Genomic DNA, 20,632 nt, shown 5'->3' with positions numbered 1-20,632 from the left:
TTTGGAACTCAGAATTGATTTATTTTCAATCTTTTATTTGCATTAATATATACAGGTGTTCTTTGGTTTAAGACTGTATACTTATGTATTCCCACCACTAATTTTTCTCTGATGATTACACTTTATTTCCAATTTTATTCATTTTCAGAATATCTGCAATTTGTTTGTTTGACCCAAGAGTCTCTTAATATGATTTTTTGAGTTTCTAGGTAGAAGGTACCTTTTTGATATTTAGTTTTGTGCTTGATTTTTTTTTTTTTTTTTTTTTTTTTGGTACTGGGGATTGACCATAGGAGTGCTTAACCACTGAGCTGCATCCCTAGCCCTTTTTAAAATTTTATTTAGAGACAGGGTTTTGCTGACTTGCTTAGGATCTTGCTGAGTTGCTGAGGTTGGCTTTGAACTCAAGATCCTTCTGCCTCAGCCTCTCAAGCTGCTGTGATTATAGGTGTGCACCACCATACCCAGCTTCTAAGAATGTTCTTAAACAACTACCAACATTGAAATCTAAATTTAGTATGTTCGTAGTTAATATTTAATTTTCCCTTTCTGAGAATGATTTCTTCAGGTTTCATAAGTCTTCCCCTCGTATATGTTTTTTTCAAGTAAATACTTGAGTCTCTTGTCTCTTTCAATATTTACAAGATTAGACAGCAGAAACAGGAACACTACACAGGAATTTTGCTTGCATATCTACTTAGAAGACCTGGAAGTTTTCTACTCATATTTTTTTAAAAAAGGAATCCCTAGTCCTGAACACTGTTTTTGGTACCGGAAATTGAACGCAGGGGCGCCCTACCACTAAGCTACATCCTTAGCCCTTTTTATTTTGAGAGAGGGTTGGTTTTGCTAAGTTGAAGATACCCATCAATGCTAAACTTAGCAAAGCCTTAAGCAAATTATAAAGACACTGCATTTAATAAAAAATTTTAAAGGGCTGGGGACGTAGTTTAGTGATAAAGCACCCCAAGGTTCAAACTCCAATAAAAAATAAATGAATAAATAAAACAGCTTTCCTTAGTCTTAACAATTTCAACAATTTATCCTATAAAAGTTTCATGAAGTACTATAAAACATGTGTGTGTGTGTGTGTGTGTGTGTGTGATACACACACACACATATAAATGTTCATTCTATCTTGGATTATATTTGGAAAAAAGAGAAACTTAAAATGCATATTAACATATTTTAAAGTTCTGTATTAATACATAAGGATTATTATGCAGTGAAAAATTAGAGAACAAACAATATAGCACAATGCTTAAGAATTCAACTGGAGTCCAACTGCCTGGATTTAACACTGCTGTCCTATTGACTACATCACTTTAAGCAAGTTAATTAACTTTCCTAAACCTTAGCTACTTAATGTATAAAAGCAGAATTTTAATATATCTATCTGACATAGCTGTTGAAAGGGTTTAAAGAAAAAAGGACTAAACCCTTAGCATACAAAATCTGGCACATAATAAACACTTTAGGTGTGACAGCTACTATCCTTTTTTCAGTTATATTATGATCTCATTTTTTATGTCTAACAAAAATATAATCATAAAGGTGCTGAAGAGAATACATTAAAAACGACATTGAAAGTATATCAGTACTAAGAGGCAGTGTATAAGCTTGGAGAATCTTTGTTTTTGCCTTTAAAAAGAAAATTATATATACTTCAAAAAATCATCTGGAGATCAGATAATGGACTCAACATTTCTTATGGATGTGTGAAATCTTTCATAAGTGATCTAATTTGTAAATATTTTAGAGCTATAATTAATGTGACTCCTTTCATTATTTTTTTATAACATAGCACAATTCAATTGAATTATTTTATAAAACAAAGTGAAAAATTACCCACCCCTGCAGTTGTTGCTGTTGGTGAGAGGAAAGGGGCATTCTTGGTTTGTTCCAGCCAGTGTAATCCTGGTTACACCTCAGTTTTTTAACAGAAAGAGGAGTTGGCTGAGGAAGAAATCCCAAACTTCTCTTGGCAGAGGGAGTCTGGCTTGAAACAGTCCTATTTAAAAAAATAAATAAATAAATAAGGAAGAAGCAAAATAAAAATTTGAAAGCTACCACCGTACTCCAGTAGATTCAAAGAAGTCACTATCTAGGGGAAGAAATTTTAAACTTAGGGTAATAATGGTAAAATGGTAATTAAAGTCACTTGGAGGGGAAACTCATAAATATTAATTAGTAAGTTTACGGACGGAAAGCTATATAATAATATTTAACCCATAAGCAAAATAATCCAAGTTAATGGCTTGAGGAAAACTATATAATTACACTAAAACTATATAATTATACACTTTATTATTCACTTTTATCCATTTTAGAGATATCACACATTAGTTTACCTAGTCTTGGACAGATTTAGGCAGTCAACTTTTTCCACAATTACAAATAGCAACACTGAAAAAGACAAATTAAGGGTCCCTCTATAAGAACAACTTCCCAATAGCATCCTGTATTTCCTCATACTGAGAGTAAAGACTGAAGAGTTGCCTCTCCTGGCCTGAAGGATGACAAGGAAGCTGAGAATAGAAACTGCCCTCTGCTGTGGCCTGTCTAGCACAGGAATTAAATTCGCACATGCCTTTTGTCCCACTTTGCTGCCTCTTATAAAAGCTTTCCTGGCTCTTGAATTTTCCAAAGACGGAAATTTAAAACAAAAAAGTTTCTATCTTGCTTCAAAGCTGACATGAATAAAATCCATTTTCCTGCCAATCTGACTCTAGGTTTGTGGAGCAACAAATGGTAAAGCCCAGTTTCTTGCCCCTGCAAGGTATAGTTCTTTCTGGTACCAACACAACAAACATTTCCTACTCAATTTCCTTAAGAAAAACTTCTAGTTTATATGTTTGTAAGTGGAAATATTATTTTTATTGTCTTAGATACAGTGTTTTCCAAAAAGCCAAAAGCAATTTATATTTCTACCAAAATGAACTGTTATTTTCTCACTTCTCCATTGCTTATTATTATAAGTTTTAATTTTAAACAGAATAGTGATACTTGAACTTGATGTTATCTATTTTGCACTTCCCTGACTACCACTAACAATGAACATATTTTTATATACTTTTTCTTTGAAATGCTTTTCTATATACTTTGTTTTATACTGGGTTCTTAATGATTTGTAGTTCTTTACATATTCTGTATAATAATTCTTTGTCTATCATATATCTAAGTTTAAAAGTTTTCGGTAGTGAAATTTATTTTTTCTTTCATGGCTTTGATTTGTGTGTGTTTTAAAAGAAATCATCCTGTGCCATAAGCTCACAGAAATATTTATCAGTATTTTCTCTAAAAGTTTTAAATTTGGTTTTCCTCTCTAAGTCTTTAATTCACATTTTCCTGGCATGTTGTGAGAAAAGAATACAAATTACTTTATTTTCCTTTCATGGTACTGGGGATTAATAAGAGTCTCTCAGGTGGTAGGCAAGTACTCTACCACTGAGCCACATCCCCAGCCCTTTCCATTTTTAAAAATCTTGACACAGGGATTTTGCTCAGTTGCAGAAGCTGACCTCGAACTTGCCATAATCCTGTCTCAGCTTCATAACTAGCTGGGATTTCAGGTGAGCATCAACACACCCAGTTTCATGATTTACCTTCCTATAAGGAAAACCAGTTGCTCCAAATTATTTATTGTCTGGCTAGGCCATGCATTAGGCACTACTTTTTGTTGTTGTTGTTTTTGTTTTGGTGCGGGGGAACCCAGGATTGAACTCAGGGGCACTTGACCACTAAGCCACATCTCCAGCCCTATTTTGTATTTTATTTAGAGATAGAGTTTCACTGAATTGCTTAGCATCTTGCTTTTGCTGAGGCTGGCTTTGAACTCTCAATCCTCCTGTCTCAGCCTCCCAAACCGATGGGATTACAGGCATGTGCCACCGCATCCGGCTGCTTATTTTTGTTTCTATACTTAATGTCTTTTTCTTTTTTTTTCAATTATTATATTTTATATACTTTTTTTTAGTTATAGTTGGACACAATATCTTTATTTTATTTATTTATTTTATGTGGTAATGAGAATCAAACCCAGGATCTCCCACATGCCAGGCGAGTGCTCTACAGCTGAGCCACAATCCCAGGCCCTTAATGTCTTTTTTTCTTCCAGTATCTTTACAATAATTTCCTTTATCACAGGTTTTAAGCACTAATTATACTGTACTTGATATAGCTTTCAGTATGCTTTATGAGGCTTCTTCCACCTGTGGTTTTATATTATTCAGTAAACTTGAAAATCTTTGAGATTATTTTCTTGAAATACTTGTTTTCTCACTTTTTCTCTCCTCCTTCGGGACTCTAATTTAAGAGATATATTTGGGGGGCTGTGGTTGTGGTCAAGTGGTAGAGCGCTTTCCTAGCATGCAGAGGGCACTGGGTTCGATCCTCAGCACCACATAAGTGTAAAATAAAGATATTGTGTCCACCTAAAGCTAAAAAATAATTTGGCCACCTGAAGCTGCTCCTCAGCTCACTGTAGCTCTGTTAATATTTTAGTCTTTTTAGTCTTTTTGTTTCACAGTAGATAATTTCTATCATTATTGTTTAAATTCATTAATCTTTTCTTTTGCACTATCTAATCTGCTGTTAATCTGGTGTATTTTTCAAATTGCATTGTAGGTTTTTTTTTTTTTTTTTTTTTTTAAGAGAGAATCTTTTTTGTAGATGGACACAACACAATGCCTTTATTTTTATGTGGTGCTGAGAATCGACCCTGGGTCGTGCCCGTGCTAGGCAAGCGCTCTACCACTGAGCCACAATCCCAGCCCCATTATAGGTTTTTTTTTTTTTTTAATATTTATTCAAATTTGTTATACATGACAGCAGAATACATTTCAATCCATAGTACATACAGAGCACAATTTTTCATGTCTCTGGTTGTACAAAGTAGAGTCACACCATTCAAGTGCATTATAGTTTTGATATCTAAAATTTTAAGTTTTAAAAAAGATATCTTCTGCCAGCCACAGTGTTGCATGCCCATAATTCTAGCAGCTCAGAGGCTGAGGCCAGAGGATTGTGAGTTCAAAGGGAGCCTCAGCAACTTAGCAAGGCCCTAAGCAACTCAGCAAGACCCTGTCTCTAAATAAAATATAAAAAAAGGGGTTGGGGTTGTGGCTCAGCGGTACATTGCTTGCCTAGCACATGTGAGGCACTGGGTTCAATTCTCAGCACCACATAAAAATAAATAAAATAAAGCTATTGTGTCCATTAAAAAAAAATTATATATATATATATATATATAAAAGGGCTGGTGATGTAGTTAGTTCTGTGGTTAAATACTCCTGAGTACAAAAAAAAAAAAAAAAAGTATCTTCTATGTCTATTTGATGTTTGTTCTTCTATTTTCAACATGCAGAATATAAATATCTGTTTACTAATTCTATCATCTATGTCATTTCTGAGTCAGTATTTATTGAATCTCCTTCTTAGAGTTTATATTTTCCTGCTTGTTTGAATGTCTACTAATGTTTTCTTGGATGGCAGGTAGATGTGAATTTTACATTTTTAGGTGATGGATATTTCATATTTCTACAAACATTTTTTAACTCTGTTCTGGGATATGGTTAACTTTCTGGGAACAGTCTTTCAGGGTCCTGCTTTTAAGGTTTAGTTTGTGGAACCAGAACAGAAATTGGTCTAGTTATAGTTTTCCTCACTAACAAGTCAAGACCTTTCTTAGTTTTCAAACTGCTGCTACTAGGAACAGAAATTATGCCTAGCTTATTGTGAACATCAAGTATTATTTCCTTACATCTTAGGCGAGCACTCTACCACTAAGCCACAATCCCAGCCCCTCTCATCTTTTTTTTTTTTTTGTTGTTATACCTTTATTTTATTTATTTATTGTTTATGTGGTGCTGAGGATTGAACCCAGGGCCTTGCATGTGCTGGGCGAGTGCTCTACCACTGAGCCACAACCCCAGCCCACTTCCTTACATCTTTTTGAGTGGTCTTTCCCTGACCTTGGATATTCTCAGCCCCAAACAAGGTACAAACATTATTCAACTAAATACTCAAGGAAGATCCTCTACAGATCTCTGCAATTCTTTCTTTGTGAAGCTCTGTCCCCTCTGGTACTCTGCTGTGTAAATTCTAATCAGCCGGCCTCCTTGGACTCCCAGGTTCATTTCCTCAATGTAGGAAGAGCACAGGGCTCTGCCTGTTTCCCTCACCCAGTGCTATGAGTTGGGAACCTCTAGGAAGTAAGCTGGGGCAGTCATAAGATTCATTTCATTTGTTTTGCATCTCTCAGGGGATCATGGTCCATTCTTTGATAATCAATGTCTTAAGTTCTTAGCTGTTTCAGGAGAGAAGATAAAACCAGTTCCTAGTACTTCACCTTGGCGAGAAGAAACAATCTTTAACTTTTTAAAAAAATATTTATTTTTTAGTTGTAGTTGGACACAATACCTTTATTTTGTTTACTTATTTTTATGTGGTGCTGAGGATCAAACCCAGGGCCTCGCACATGCTAGGCGAGTGCTCTACCACTGAGTCACAACCCCAGCCCACAATCTTTTTTTAATGTGTCTATTTAACTTAACTGCAGCTGCTTCATAAATAAGGAACTTTAATGTTTTCATATCTCTGTACCCTTCCTCCCTCTTGTATTTCTTCTCATTGTCCAATATTTTATTCATTCTTTACTTTTAATCCTACCAATTCCCATTTCACAAAAACTATCAAAATGTATTTATATACATAGAATAACCTCAAAAAGATATTGTTAACGGTGGTTGCTTCTGGAAAGAAATAATGAAAACTAGGAGATAGGAAAGAAATATTTTTTTACTGTATATACCCTATGTCTTTTGAACTTTATACCACATGCACTTATTAGCCAAACATACTAAAAATAGTTAGCTTTTTAAAATATGCTTTTTAAACTTCCTGGCTCACTTATTTTTTCTACTCCTTTGTTTAGTTTCCTTGTTTTTGCATATCTAAAAACAACATTCTTTTGTCTATGTTCTTCAATTGTAATTTAACTTGGTATAGAATTTTTATGTTATAAATCTGTTACCATCTGTCTTCTATTCCTATGGTTGCTTATGTCAATCTGACTTTCTCTTCTATAAGTCATTATTTTCTTTTAAATTTTTATTTAGCCACCATCTTCTATAATGATTTTTTAAAAGAATATTTGTTATTTGGCATTTGTGGAGGTTTTTCAATGTGAGGACTTTCATTATTTTTATCCATTATTTCTCTGACTATTCCTTGCCTTTATTCTCCTTCATCTTTTTTTCCTGTAATACTCAGAAGACATGGAGGATAGACCAAGAAGCCCAACTTAATTATCTTATTAATTTTATTTATACAGATCACTTCCTCACTCTACTGCATTCCATGATCTTCTTTTACCAAATGCTTGGTAACTGCCTCTGCCTTGTCTTCTACTGAACACAGGACTTTATGTTTTGGATTCTTAATTCTTGCCCCTATATAGGTAACACTGAAGCAGATGCCATTTGTTATAAGTCCCATTTTTGAATCTTTTGTTTTCTATTCAGAGAGCATCAGTAAGCAGCAAATTAAAAGTCCAACAACAGGTAGTTACACAGAAATGTTTTGCTCTCATTTATTAGCTCAGAGAGTTGTTCTAGATACCCAGCTTCATAACTTCTAAGTGGAGTCACAATTCCCAACCTCATTTTGGTTTTGAAGCCCAGTTCTCAATACTTGACTCCATTTTGTGTCTTCCCTGTGCCTTATGACTTTAGTTTTTGCTCATTATTGGTTTTCACACCAATCTGGAAATTTTCACATGATATTTGAGGGTGGCTTTGCACTAACATGATTTTTCTCCCAAATGTTCCTATCTGGAACGAATATGCTCATTCTTCTATTTTAATAAATTTGTGTATTTAATAAACCATTTGCAAACCAAATTTAGGCATTTTTTAAAAAATCAATTGCTTTAAAATTCTTCTAATGAGGCGAAATAAGTCAAGATTTTAAGTATAAATAACTTAGTTACCACTGTAGTCATAAAGCACTTGAGAAGGCACCACACAAGGTTGAATATACATAAATATGTAGTATCTAGTTGTTTACTTCATCTTAATCATTTTTACAAATAAGATGTCTTTATCACTTTGAATTAACCTCCAATAAAAAAACAAAATATGACAGGTCATCATATAGAATATACATTACACACCATATATATTATACATGCATATAAATTATATACCTTCACTTTTTACATTTTAAACCATCACCCCTCTGTATCACATTCTACAATCATGCCTTCTCAACAAGTGCTTAGCAGTTGTCTTATATGTATCCAATAAACCTAAAAAAATATATAGAATCAACAATTAAATTTCGGACTAACTTTTTCCAATAAAAGATACTCGTGAAATTTTTGTTAAAAAAAAACCTTAATTTTTAGAAAGCAGTTTAACAAATACACTAGAAACAAAGGCAACATTAAAAAGGCCTCAGGAGAAATCTTACTAGGCTCATTACTTGGGATGATGGAAAATACAGTGGTCTAGAATCTGATAATATCACCAATCACAACCTGTGGCCTCAATGTAAGTTTTCTGAGATCTAAGATTATTCACTTGTTGAAAAAATTTTTGAAAAGAGATCAAGTTAGAGCTGAGCATAGTGGCACATCCCTATAATTTCAGCAACTTGGGAGGCTGAGACAGGAAGATCACAAATTTAAGGAAACTTGGAGCCACTGATTTAGCAAGACCCTATCTCAAAATGAAAAATAAAAATAAAAAGGGCTGGGACTGGAGAGTAGCTTAGTGGTAGAGTGCCCCTGTGTTAAATCCCCAGTACCACAAAAAAAAAAAAAAAAAAAAAAGAGGGAGACAGAGCAAGAGAGTAGAGCGAGAAATATCAAACTAACACAGTTCTAAAGTAATTTCTAACTGAACTGTCAAAATTCTATGTATCTCATTTAATTTTGATATGCTTAAATTAGGTAATTCATTTAGAAACATAATGCATAGCTCATTCCATCATTCAAGATTCTGAAAAAGAAAGCTCTTCAAATTTTCTATGAGGCACACAATTAATGCATACCTGTCTAGGTTAGAGGCACCAGAAGAGTAGTCCTTAGACCCAACTCTGCTACCATAAAATGATGATGACTGCAAAGGCAAAAGCCCTATAAAACAAACAAACAAAGGAAAAATTTAACATTTAAATCAACCATTCAAATTCATTTAATAATAAATTATACACTGGGCTTGTTTACATTAAACTGTTTTTTCCCTTTGTTTTCATCAAATTAAAACACATGTATATTTAGAGATTAAGTACTGTGGGAAAAGAATAGTAAAGCAAGGTTCCCTGGCCCAAAAGCTCTATAAACTTTTGATTCTAGTTTCTAACCATTTTTCAAAACTTAGTTTTTCTTCTTCTAAACAGTGCTAGAAGTCTGTGCTTTCTACTATTTCTTTTTTAAAATTTTATTCTAATTTGTTATATATGACAGCGGAATGCATTTAAATTCACATTACACATATAGCACAATTTTTCATATCTCTGGTTGTACACAACATAGAGTCACACCACTTGTGTCTTCATGCATGTACTTAGAGTAATGACATCCATCTCATTCCACTGCCTTTCTACTATTTCTTTATGTATTCATTTTAAACAGTATCAGTTGACTCTTCATTATAGAAAATTAGAAGATTTTCATTCACATGACCCCAAACTGAGGTCCACAAAGATGTGTAACTGAGGATACTTTTTGTCTCCTCTCTCCAACCAATTATTAGTTGTGTTAACTTTAGTTCTTTTACTGATTAACCCTGTGACTCTACTGCACATGTATGTATGTATGTGTGTGTGTGTGTATGTATATGTGTGTATATATATATACACACATATATGTGTATATATATATGTATATATTTGTAGTTGTAGATGGACAACATGCCCTCATTTTATTTGTTTATTTTTATGTGGTGCTGAGGATGGAACCCAGTGCCCTACACGTTTTAGGCAAGCGCTCTGCCACTGAGCCCCAGACATACACTTCTATATTTTCCTTAACTTCAACATTATTAAAGTTAAGGAAAATATATTTTTCTGCTTTCTAACTATTGGCTGATTATAAAAGCTGAAAACCAACAAGTTGAGTTTATATCATTTAAGTATTAAATATTTCAGAGTTAAGACTCATATTAGATACTTCTTTCTGTAGGAATCAATATAACAATCCCAAACCACTAATAGGAGAACACTTCAGAGACCTAAGTAAATTCTTAATTATCAATTTATCAAAACTACAACATATTTTAGCTTGCTTCAATTTAAGCTGACATGATATTCCAATCACTACCAGATATCCGAGTCTCTAAGAATTTCATATAATCAGACACATAGGTCAATGTGGGAAACATCTGACAAAAACTCATAAACATCCTTTCAGTTTTTATGAAAGCATTATAAGGCAATTTTAAACAACGGCTTTAGACAACACTTTCAATATCTTCTAAATAAGATTATCTTATAAGTAGCAACATTGATTAATTTTTATTTCAACCAATTTAACTTCTTTGATTCAATCTATGGTCCTAGTAGCTGTGACAACAAAAGAGCTTAATTTTAGACAGTCAAAAAGAGAAAGAAGGTAAAGTCTGGATCCTGTAAAATATATATATATAGAATACAAGTTTCCTTATATTTCTAACACTATAAAAATATCTTAGTAGGTTGTGAATGTGGCTCAGTGGTAGAACACTTGCTTAGTATGTGTGAGGCCCTAGGTTCAATCCCCAGCACTGCAAAAAATAAAGAAATAAAATTAAAAATACACACACAAACACACACACATTCTTTGGCTAAATACTGGATATGAATTAGAGTCGAATGACTACTAATGAATTGCGCATTATTCCTGAATAATGTAGACATGTGTCCCAGTTTAAGTATTTATTTATTTTTTTTTTTTATTTTAAGAGAGAGAGAGAGAATTTTAATTATTTTTTAGTTATCGGCAGGCACAACATCTTTGCTTGTATGTGGTGCTGAGGATCGAACCCGGGCCGCACGCATGCCAGGTGGGCGCGCTACCGCTTGAGCCACATCCCCAGCCCCCAGTTTAAGTATTTATTTCTAATCTAATACAGTATCAAATAAATCTTATATAGAAGACCTAAACTTACCTGATGTCCGATTTTCTTCTGTCTGTTTCAAACTCAGTTGCTTTTCTCTACTACTGAATAAATACTTTCTGGAGGGATCTGTCATAGCCTTGTTGTTCCTATAGTTAATAATTTTAAATCAATGTAATATAAATATATAAAGATATTAATAATTTTAACAGCTGTCATTAAAAAAAATTACATTTCAAGTGCCAAAGTCATTGATATGCTTAAAAGTTAAACAATGAGGTTGTTAAATCTTCAAGTGCTCAGTGAATTAGCTAAGAATTATGAAAATAACCTTTTATTACCAAGAGCTAGTTTAATGTATAAAGAGTTAAACAAAAACCAAAATGTTTGCCAGGTGTGGTAGCACACATGCCTGTAATCCCAGTGGCTTGGGAGGCTGAGGCAAAAGGATCACAAGTTCAAAGCCAGCCTCAGCAAAAGTAAGGCACTAAGCAACTCAGTGAGACCCTGTCTCTAAATAAAATTCAAAACAGGGCTGGGGATGTGGCTCAGTGGCTGAGAGCCCCTGAATTCAATTCTTGGTACCACTCCCCACCCCACCCCCCCCCGCCAAAAAAAAACCCAAAAATGTTCTTTCATTGTGTATGATCTATAATACTATTTACTAAATGTCATTATCAGTTCGACTTATAATAATCAAAGTATTTTAAGTTAATAAGTATAAAGTTAAACCTTCTCAGACAAGCCCATTTCCCCCTCCATTATTCCCAGATACCTGAACTCATAAGTAGACAGTGTCCATTCAAATGAAAAGTTCATGCTTTGGATAAAAGTGCTAACTTAGGGAAATCATCATGAATTAAGTCAATGGCTAACAATGTTAAGTGCTCCACTCAAAACCCCTCTGGCCCCATTTTTATGATCTCTCTTCTACACCCTCATATCATCCTAGATCAATGTTTCAGAGCCAGTAACTAGGCTTGCCCTCAAGGTATGAGATACTTTCTCTAGGACCAGGATGAAGTCTAACCTCTGTGTGATTTTGGTCCAAGACAACACTCATGCTTAATTTCTTGCCCTTCACTACCTTGGTTTTCTTGCTCCCTTCCTGTTTTCCCCTGTGAATATTTCCTTAATAACTCACTGGTATACTAACCTCCATTTTAAAGTCTAATTTGGGGGAATCTGATCTACAACAGTTGGTACAAGAAGTGGGCCTAGGAAGCATACTTTAAGGATAAGGTTCTGGAATTGGGGCACTTATCTGACAATGGCAAAAGAAATTCCACTGTTGGTAGTAATACTTACGGTATCCAATAGTATTATAATTCCTAAGAATTTCATTTGTGCTCAATCGGGACAGGATAAATAAATGCAATCTCCACAACATTTAAAAATTTGGCAGAATGATTGTAAAACAGACAGTACTGGGGTAACAGAAATGTTCTAAAACCAGATTACAGTGATAGAATATAAGTGAATAAATTTACTAAAAATCATTAAATTGTATATGTAAAACAGGTGAATTTTAAGATGTGTAAACTGTACCTCGATAAAGTTGTTTTATTCCCCTTTGTATCCATGCCTCTCATCCAGAAGTACAGTCTAATCTTTCATCCTTTAATGGGGTTAGCTTGATTTCCTTTCCACAAAGAATGTGATAGAGGTAACAATGTGTGAGTTCAGATCCTAAGTCTAAAGGTGTCTTGTAAATTTCTCCTCTCCTGGAACCTCATCACTGTTATATGAGTAACTCCATGCCAGCTTGCTAGATGGCAAAAGATACATGGCCCAATCACCAAAACCAATAGCCAGCCAACAGCCAACCATATGAAGTTTGATTGCACCAGTCAAACCCTAACCAATCCACCTAATGACTATAGATGCATGGGAAAGTCAGAAAATCCAAGCACTAGAGGCCAAGCAGAACTAAGGTGAACATAAATTAATAAGCAATAATAGTTACTATTTTAAGCTACTAAATTACAAAGCAGTTTATTATATAGTAGTAGAGAACTGTTACAAGTGATATGGAGTAAATAATAACCATAAAGATTATGGGACTGGTTGGTTGTTACTAGAGTATTGATATGCTCAAGAGAGAAGATTACAGGCTCTGTGGAGCCAAATACCAACTTCAGGACAAAGACATTGTGCAGAGTCACTTATCCACAGAAGAGGTGCAGCCTGGAACCTTAATTCTAGAGCAAAACTATGCTGTCTACAGCAGAAAGTTAACACATCATCTATAAAATATGGCATAATATTTTTTTTGTGTGTGTGTGTGTTGTATGGTATGCTGAGAACAGAACACGGGAAGGTTCTACCACTGAGCTATGTACCTAGCTCCTTTAAAATTTTATTTTGAGATAGAGTGTTGCTAAGTTGCCCAGGCTAGTCTTGAATTTGATCCTCCTGCCTCAGCTACCCGAGTCACTGGGATTACAGGTGTGCACCATTGTGCTCAGTGTGGCATACTACTCTTGGCAAATTACTATGCCCTGGAAGAGTCTAAGCATTTGCCTATTGGTCATCAAAGGACTATGTACCCAGAGGTAACTCTCATGATCTGGGTGCTACCATATCCATGAAGTCATAAGATCAGAGAAGCATAGCATCGATCCATCAAAAAAAGGAAGCAGGTCTATTTCGATTAAGCCCAAGTAATCAGGAACTGAAAACAAGAACAGGCCTAGGACATTCCCAAGATCAGCTGAAAGGAAAGAAATAAATATGGATGGATCATCTCAGGACACTGTTCCAAAATGAAAATGAATTATAGCCCCATTAAATTACTTCTCTGAAAGACAATGGTAAGGGTTAATCCTTTACTGGGCAGAGTTCTGAGAAATGCATCTCCTTATCCACTTCATGTGAGAAAAAAGTGGGACATGGACTCCTGGGTGGTGGCAAGGAGTTTAGATAGATGGTCAAAGGAAAGGAAGATCCAGAAATTATTTTTGGAAGTATATGGAGAGGTTTATGGAAGTATGTACAAAGGTAAAGATCTGTTTTACCAGAGAACTCGACTAAAGAGACAGTATCAATCAGCAGGCTAACTTATTAAGTGAAGTCAGCTAATCTCTGACCTAACTCATTCCAATACTTCCATAAAGGGCCCATGAATAAAACAGCCATGATGGCCCAGATAAAAGCTACAGAATAGGTTTCCCTTCACAAGGAGTCTACTCTGCAGGAAAAAAGACAAGACAAGGGCAGATGACCACAGAATCAACTCATCTTATCACATTTGTTATTGTCCCAAAGCTGCTAGCCTGGTAGGCATTGCAATAGCTTCTTAATTTTTTTCCATAAGTATTCTTATATATGCATATACATGTATAAATGTAAATACATACATAATTTGAAATCTAAGTCAAATCTGAGACAGTTTTAGGTGGCATACTATAATAGCTTTTAAAAATGCAGCTTAGAGATGATCTTATTAGGAATGTGATGCCCTTCAAGATAAATATAGATTGAGTTGAATATCCTTTATCCAAAATGCTTGGGACCAGAACTGTTTAATGTTTTGAAATACTTGCATACATATAATAGCTTGGGGATAGGACCCAAATTTAAACACAAAATTATTTTGTTTCATATATAACTCATACACGTTACCCTAAAGGTAATTTTACAAATTATTTTTAGTGCAACCTGTGTTTAAAGTACTGTGAGGAGGTCAGATGTGGGTTGTTCCATTTGAGGTGTCATGTTAGACTCAAAGAGTTTCAGATTTTGGAATTTTGGACTTCAGATTTTTGGACTAGGGATGTTCAATCTACACCTTAAATCAACAAATCATTACATTTATAGAGAATACCTGGATCTCTGAACCAAGGGGTAGAAGTAGGAGTAGTCCCACTCACCATTATTTTCAAAATTCATTTGGTGAATTTGTTTCCTAGTCCCCCACCCCCTGATTTAAATTGCTATAGGCTCTGACTTTCAGATATTTTACCAGGAGGCATAGTAAGAAAATAATTAAAACTAAAGTTATAGCTGTTACCTAGTCATTTTGGGCCCCTCATCCTGGCAGAGCAACAAACAAGGAAAGAGGTTACCACCCTAGTAGTGAGGAACCCAGCCTAATTCCATCTTAATATTGGGAGCCATCTCGTCACAAAGTCATGAAAAGTTAATTTCTGTTTTACTACAAATTACTTAAATTTCTAAACTTGTTTGGAATTCCTGCCCATGCCTTGAACTCACCCATGCCTGGCTTTCCCTGACCAGATAACAACCCTCTCTAAAACCTTATGGTGCCTCATAAATCCTGGCTCCCCCTGACAAGATAACAACTCTCTCTGAAACCTCATAAATTCTGATGTTGGGATCTAAATTTACTCCCTACCTTGAAATACCACATAGATCATTAACCTACTATCTGCCTTTGTATTATTATGCTCATCAAAATCCTGTTAGCTGTAAGTTCTCAAGATACTCCCCTTTGCAACTTTCTGTGCTATAAAACCTTGTTCTTAGAGAGGTGGGGGGCTGGTCTCTAGCCCACGTTAGGAGAGACAGCCGCTGATCAACTCTCTTTGTGCACACAAATATAAGATTGCTTTAATTTGATTTAAAATTGGACTTGGTGGTCTTTTCTCTGTGTTGGGGTTCAACAGTAGAGGTAAATGACTAATTATTAAGAGGAAAGGTTGCTGCTACCTAATAAGGACAGAGAGTAATCTGTTCAGAATAAAGGGAATTCACTAGGGTACCACTTGCTGCTCTCATGCTTGCTGGTAGTATGGTTCCCACATAACAGCAATGGGCAATTACATCAACAATGGCCTGAAAAGCACATGGTGACCAGAGGCTCAGATCAGGTGACTGTAGTTTCAGGTTCCCATTCTATCATCTACCCAGACTTTCATATCTATTACAGCATCAGAACCAATTATTATTCGAAGTTTCATTGACTTTTTTCTAGCTCCTTTCTTGTGACCCCTTGATCTGAAATATGAGTTAAATAGTAACTGATTTTTATTAAAGTATTGAGATATTAAGTACTGACTATGTACTAAGTATTCTTATCTTGAAGGAAAAAAAAAATCCTCATGTGTTAAGAAAGAGGACTATGAGTTGGTTACATCCCTGTTGCAGATCTATTCCCTTTTGTCCAACCCAGAAGATATCCCTGAAAGATGAACACTCCTTGCCTACAACCTATGAAGGGCTCACAATCTTTTAACCCCAGGCTAACTACTTATGCAAGTAAGGTAAAATAATTATAATAATAATAGAAGGAAGGAAGGATAGGTTCAGACTCAAATAGCAAGAAACATTATTTGGAGTTCTTTGGCTGTAGTCTTCCTGTGAGTATTCCAAATTTTAGGCAGGAAAGAACAAGTACAATGAAACAAAGGCAACAGCAATGGATGAATTCCCTCCATTGAACCTACAACCCATTGTCACCAAAATACTTTAAATCCTGCTCTTCAATCTATGGAATGTCCCACAAACTGAACATTCCTCTAATCTTATCCTAGTTGTTATAAGAAACACTCATCTGGGCCAGGAGTGGTGGCGCAGGCTTGTAATCCCAGTGGCTCAGGAGGCTGAGGCAGGAGGATCATGAGTTCAAAGCCAGCGCCAGCCTCAGCAACTTAGGAAGGCCCTAAGCAACTCAGCAAGAATCTGTCTCTAAATAAAATAACAAAAAATGGCTGGGGATGTGCCTCAGTGGATAAGTGCCCTGAGTTCAATCCACATACCAAAAAAAAAAAAAAAAAAAGAAAAGAAAAAAACCTCATCTAGTATTAAAATGGTTCTTAAAGCAACTTACGATGATGAATCATTTTCCTTAGGGTAATCTTCATTCAGCTCTGATCCAGATAACATTCTTTTCCTCTTTTCAGTGCTATAGAGAACAAAGAAAAAAAAGATTATTTTTAAAAGGTAATATCTCATACCATTAAAAATTATACACCAATATACTTAAGGACAGAAAACATGACTACTAATTCTCTATACCATATTTAAAAGAATATACTGTATATCTGCATGCTTAATACATACATTTCACTGACATAAACTACATAAGACAAATACCTATAATTATCTGCAAAAATGTAGTGTATACTTTAAAAATTTTTTTTCTCAAATTTCTAAAAGGCCTAAAAGATATTTATAAGCAGATAATCAAATGATTAAGTAAGGAAAATTTTTCCTACCGGTTTTCTAATAACCCTGATCTAAGAGGTGTTGATGTTGATGTCAAAGAAGGAATTGTCCGGGTTATTCCATTTCCTGCTACTGTCTTAATTGATCCTCTACCAGGAGTACCAAGAACTTTTCGAAATGGAACATCATCTTTATTTTCCAAACTTCCTCTTTTTGAAGAGGCCTGTATGAATGAAGTTTGAGCCAGTTAATCTTCAAATTAATTGCAATATTTTTAAGACCTATGATTCTTTCTTTCTTTTTTTCTTTTTTTTTTTAGAAAGAGTGAGAGAGAGAGGGAGAGAGAGAGAGAATTTTTTAATATTTATTTTTTAGTACTTGGCAGACACATCATCTTTGTTTGTACGTGGTGCTGAGGATCGAACCCAGGCCGCACGCATGCCAGGCGAGCGCGCTACCACTTGAGCCACATCCCCAGCCCAAGACCTATGATTCTTGATGGGAGCTTTAAAAAATATAACTGCAGACCTATTTTAGTAGAGTCTAGCCTAATTGGTCTGGAATGAAACTCATTCATCAATATATAAATTATGTATATTCATCTATATATAAATATGTATGTATACACACACACACACACACACACACACACACACACACACACACTTAACTACTGGGGATCAAACCTAGCCCCTGCACCTGCTAGGAAAGTGCTCTACCATTTAGCTATACCTCCACTCCCTAAGACATATACATTTTTAAAAGCATTCCAGGTGATTCTAATGCATATTCATGTGTGAGAAACTGAGCTTGATACCTGTTTTCCTATAATATTCTTGTAAACTTAAAAATTCCACAGCATACCTGAAGGAGGCAAGATCCACACTCTGAAGTATTAATTAAAAAAAAAAAAAGACATAGTTCTAGTGGTCAGCATGAATATTAATCTTTGGAGAAAAATATACAATCATGATTATGATAAGTAAAGATGGAGTGACAGGAGCTAGAAGTGTAGTTCAGTGGTAGAGCCCAAGTTTAGCATCATGAAGCCTTGGATTTGGTCCCTAGCACCACTATTAAAAAAAAAAAAAAAAAAAAGCAACAATGATATTTGGTTGCCACAACTTGAACAACAAATTCTGTGTGCTAACACACTGTCATGTGCCTCTTAAGGAGGTTCGAGTTTGGAGGAATAAAACATATATAATGATGAGAAGGAAGATGAGAAAGAGTCCACTGACAGAAGATGAATCAAAGAATCTACCTTGTAGACAAAGCAAGGACATTCAGAGAAGAGTACAGTAATGTAAACACATTAGCTGGGAAATAGTGCTTTAGGTGAACATTCGTCACTTAAGTAAGTTATGTATTTCTCTATGGAAGACATGTCCAATTATAATCTTCTTATATAATTACGATCTTAAGATAGAAAATAAACCTCTAAGGTCACCTGGATAAATGGGCTAAAAAGTTAAAATTTATTTTCAGAGTGTGATAAATTTTCAAAGTTCAGGGCTGAGGATGTAGCTCCTTTGCTTAGCACGCACCAGGTCCTGGATTTGATCCCCCAGTACAAAAGGAAAAAAAAAATTCAAAAAGTAATACTAAAAGCCACAGACTGAGAAGTCTCACTATCACCTCATCCCCACATCCCCAGTTCTTCCACTTGCTACTCTCACACCCTTATATTCTTCCCTAGTTTCTCCAGGCAAACAGAATCAATACTTCATTTTTCTCTCATATGGTAGCATAAATCTGTATACCCCTGCATCTCTTTGAAATATCCACCATCTCAAAGAAATATTTTACATCAAATTCTATTATACAAACATAAAAATAAAACCAATAAACTTTTCAGAAATCAATATTTATTTATTTATTTTTATGCAGTGCTGAGGATTGAACCCATTGCCTCACACATACTAGGCAAGTGCTCTACCACTGAGGCACAACCCCAGCCCCCAATATTTATTCTTAACATAAATAAAATCTTCTATTCAACTTTCTTTGTAATTACAACCCACAAAATTGATTTTAAAATCCCACTAATAGGGGCTGCAGTTATGGTTCAGTAGTAGAGTGCTTGCCTAGAACATGTGAAGCACTGGGTTCAATTCTCAGCACCACATAAAAATACAGTTCTTATGTCCATCTACAACTAAAAAAATGTTTAAAAAAAATCCCTCTAATGGAATTTTTATGGAAGTATAAATATATCTGCTATGTACATTAATACTTAAACACATTTAAGAAATATTACAGGGGCTGGGGATGTGGCTCAAGCTGTAGTGCGCTCGCCTGCCATGCGTGCAGCCCGGGTTCGATCCTCAGCACCACATACAAACATGTTGTGTCCGCCAATAAGTAAATATTAAAATTAGAAAAAAAAAAAAAAGAAATATTACAAAAATTTAAATCCCTACTTAAAAATCTATGAATCTGGGGTTGTGCCTCAGTGGTAGAGCGCCTAGCATGTGTGAGGCCCTGGGTTCGATTCTCACCACCACAAAGAAATAAATAAAAATAAAGGTCCATTGACAACTAAAAAAATTTTTTTAATATAAGAATCTAAAAATAATTATGCTCAGTGGGGAAAAATACAGACTCTCCCTACAAAAGTCCACCCAAAATACAAATTGATTCCACCTACAGAAAACTACAGCAAATACAACCTTATCTATAGTGACAGAAAGCAAAACAGTGGTTGTTTCCATACAGGGACCAGAGAGAGGGGGAGGAAGGAGGATTACAAAGAGGGATAAAGAAACTTACTGGGATTATGGTTCTGCTCATTGCATTAATTATGGCAATGATTTTAAGGTTTAATACCTAAGTCAAAACATATCAAATTATACTTTAAATATGTACAATTTGCTCCATGACAATTATACCTCAATAAAAAGTCCCCAAAAAATCTCATCTATGACAATCCTAACAAAACTTTTTTCTTATTTATTGCTTAGTCCAGAAGAGGACTAGTAATCACTTTTCTGCCAAGCCAATAGGACTCCTAAATTAACTTATAAAAGAGATTTGAAGTTTCTGACTTTATGCCTGGCTTACCTTTGCAACACAAAAGAGACATGAGTACTGCCAAGTTGCATTAGTATGATTTACTGGTACACAGCACATCTCATTGCTGGCAGAATAATATGTATAAAAGAAAAACTATTTAAAAAGTAAACAGAAGTTCTCAACAAAACAGAATTATTTCATACAGTATACAGGCAAAGTCCCTAATGTAGAACAGATCCAAAGTGCATCACAGAAATAGTAGCAAACTTTTCTAAGGTTGTTAGTATGCGGTATAGTATACAATGAATTAAATAATTTTACATAAATTATATCACAGCAATCCTTGAAATATTACTGTTGTTGCAATTTTACAAGTAGATGCTGAAGCT

At 34.9% G+C, this 20,632-nt stretch overlaps 1 protein-coding gene across 2 annotated transcripts in view; it reads right to left on the bottom strand.

Moving 5' to 3' along the window:
- Usp37 (ubiquitin specific peptidase 37) overlaps positions 1-20,632 on the bottom strand; it is an 89,759-nt gene that overhangs the window by 43,313 nt on the left and 25,814 nt on the right. For both annotated transcript variants that reach the window (XM_076866014.2, XM_076866015.2), the window contains exons 5-9: positions 17,279-17,451; positions 16,891-16,965; positions 11,151-11,248; positions 9,055-9,139; positions 1,853-2,011 (exon numbers count right to left, since the gene is read on the bottom strand). In XM_076866014.2, the coding sequence (XP_076722129.1) occupies positions 1,853-2,011; positions 9,055-9,139; positions 11,151-11,248; positions 16,891-16,965; positions 17,279-17,451 (590 nt within the window). The remainder of the gene's footprint in view (positions 1-1,852; positions 2,012-9,054; positions 9,140-11,150; positions 11,249-16,890; positions 16,966-17,278; positions 17,452-20,632) is intronic.

This window comes from Callospermophilus lateralis, chromosome 9 (assembly GCF_048772815.1).
Source record: "Callospermophilus lateralis isolate mCalLat2 chromosome 9, mCalLat2.hap1, whole genome shotgun sequence".
In the NCBI taxonomy this organism is placed as follows: Eukaryota; Metazoa; Chordata; class Mammalia; order Rodentia; family Sciuridae; genus Callospermophilus; species Callospermophilus lateralis.
The sequence above is the reverse complement of the archived record's forward strand: the minus strand, read 5'-3'. Positions and strand labels throughout refer to the sequence as shown.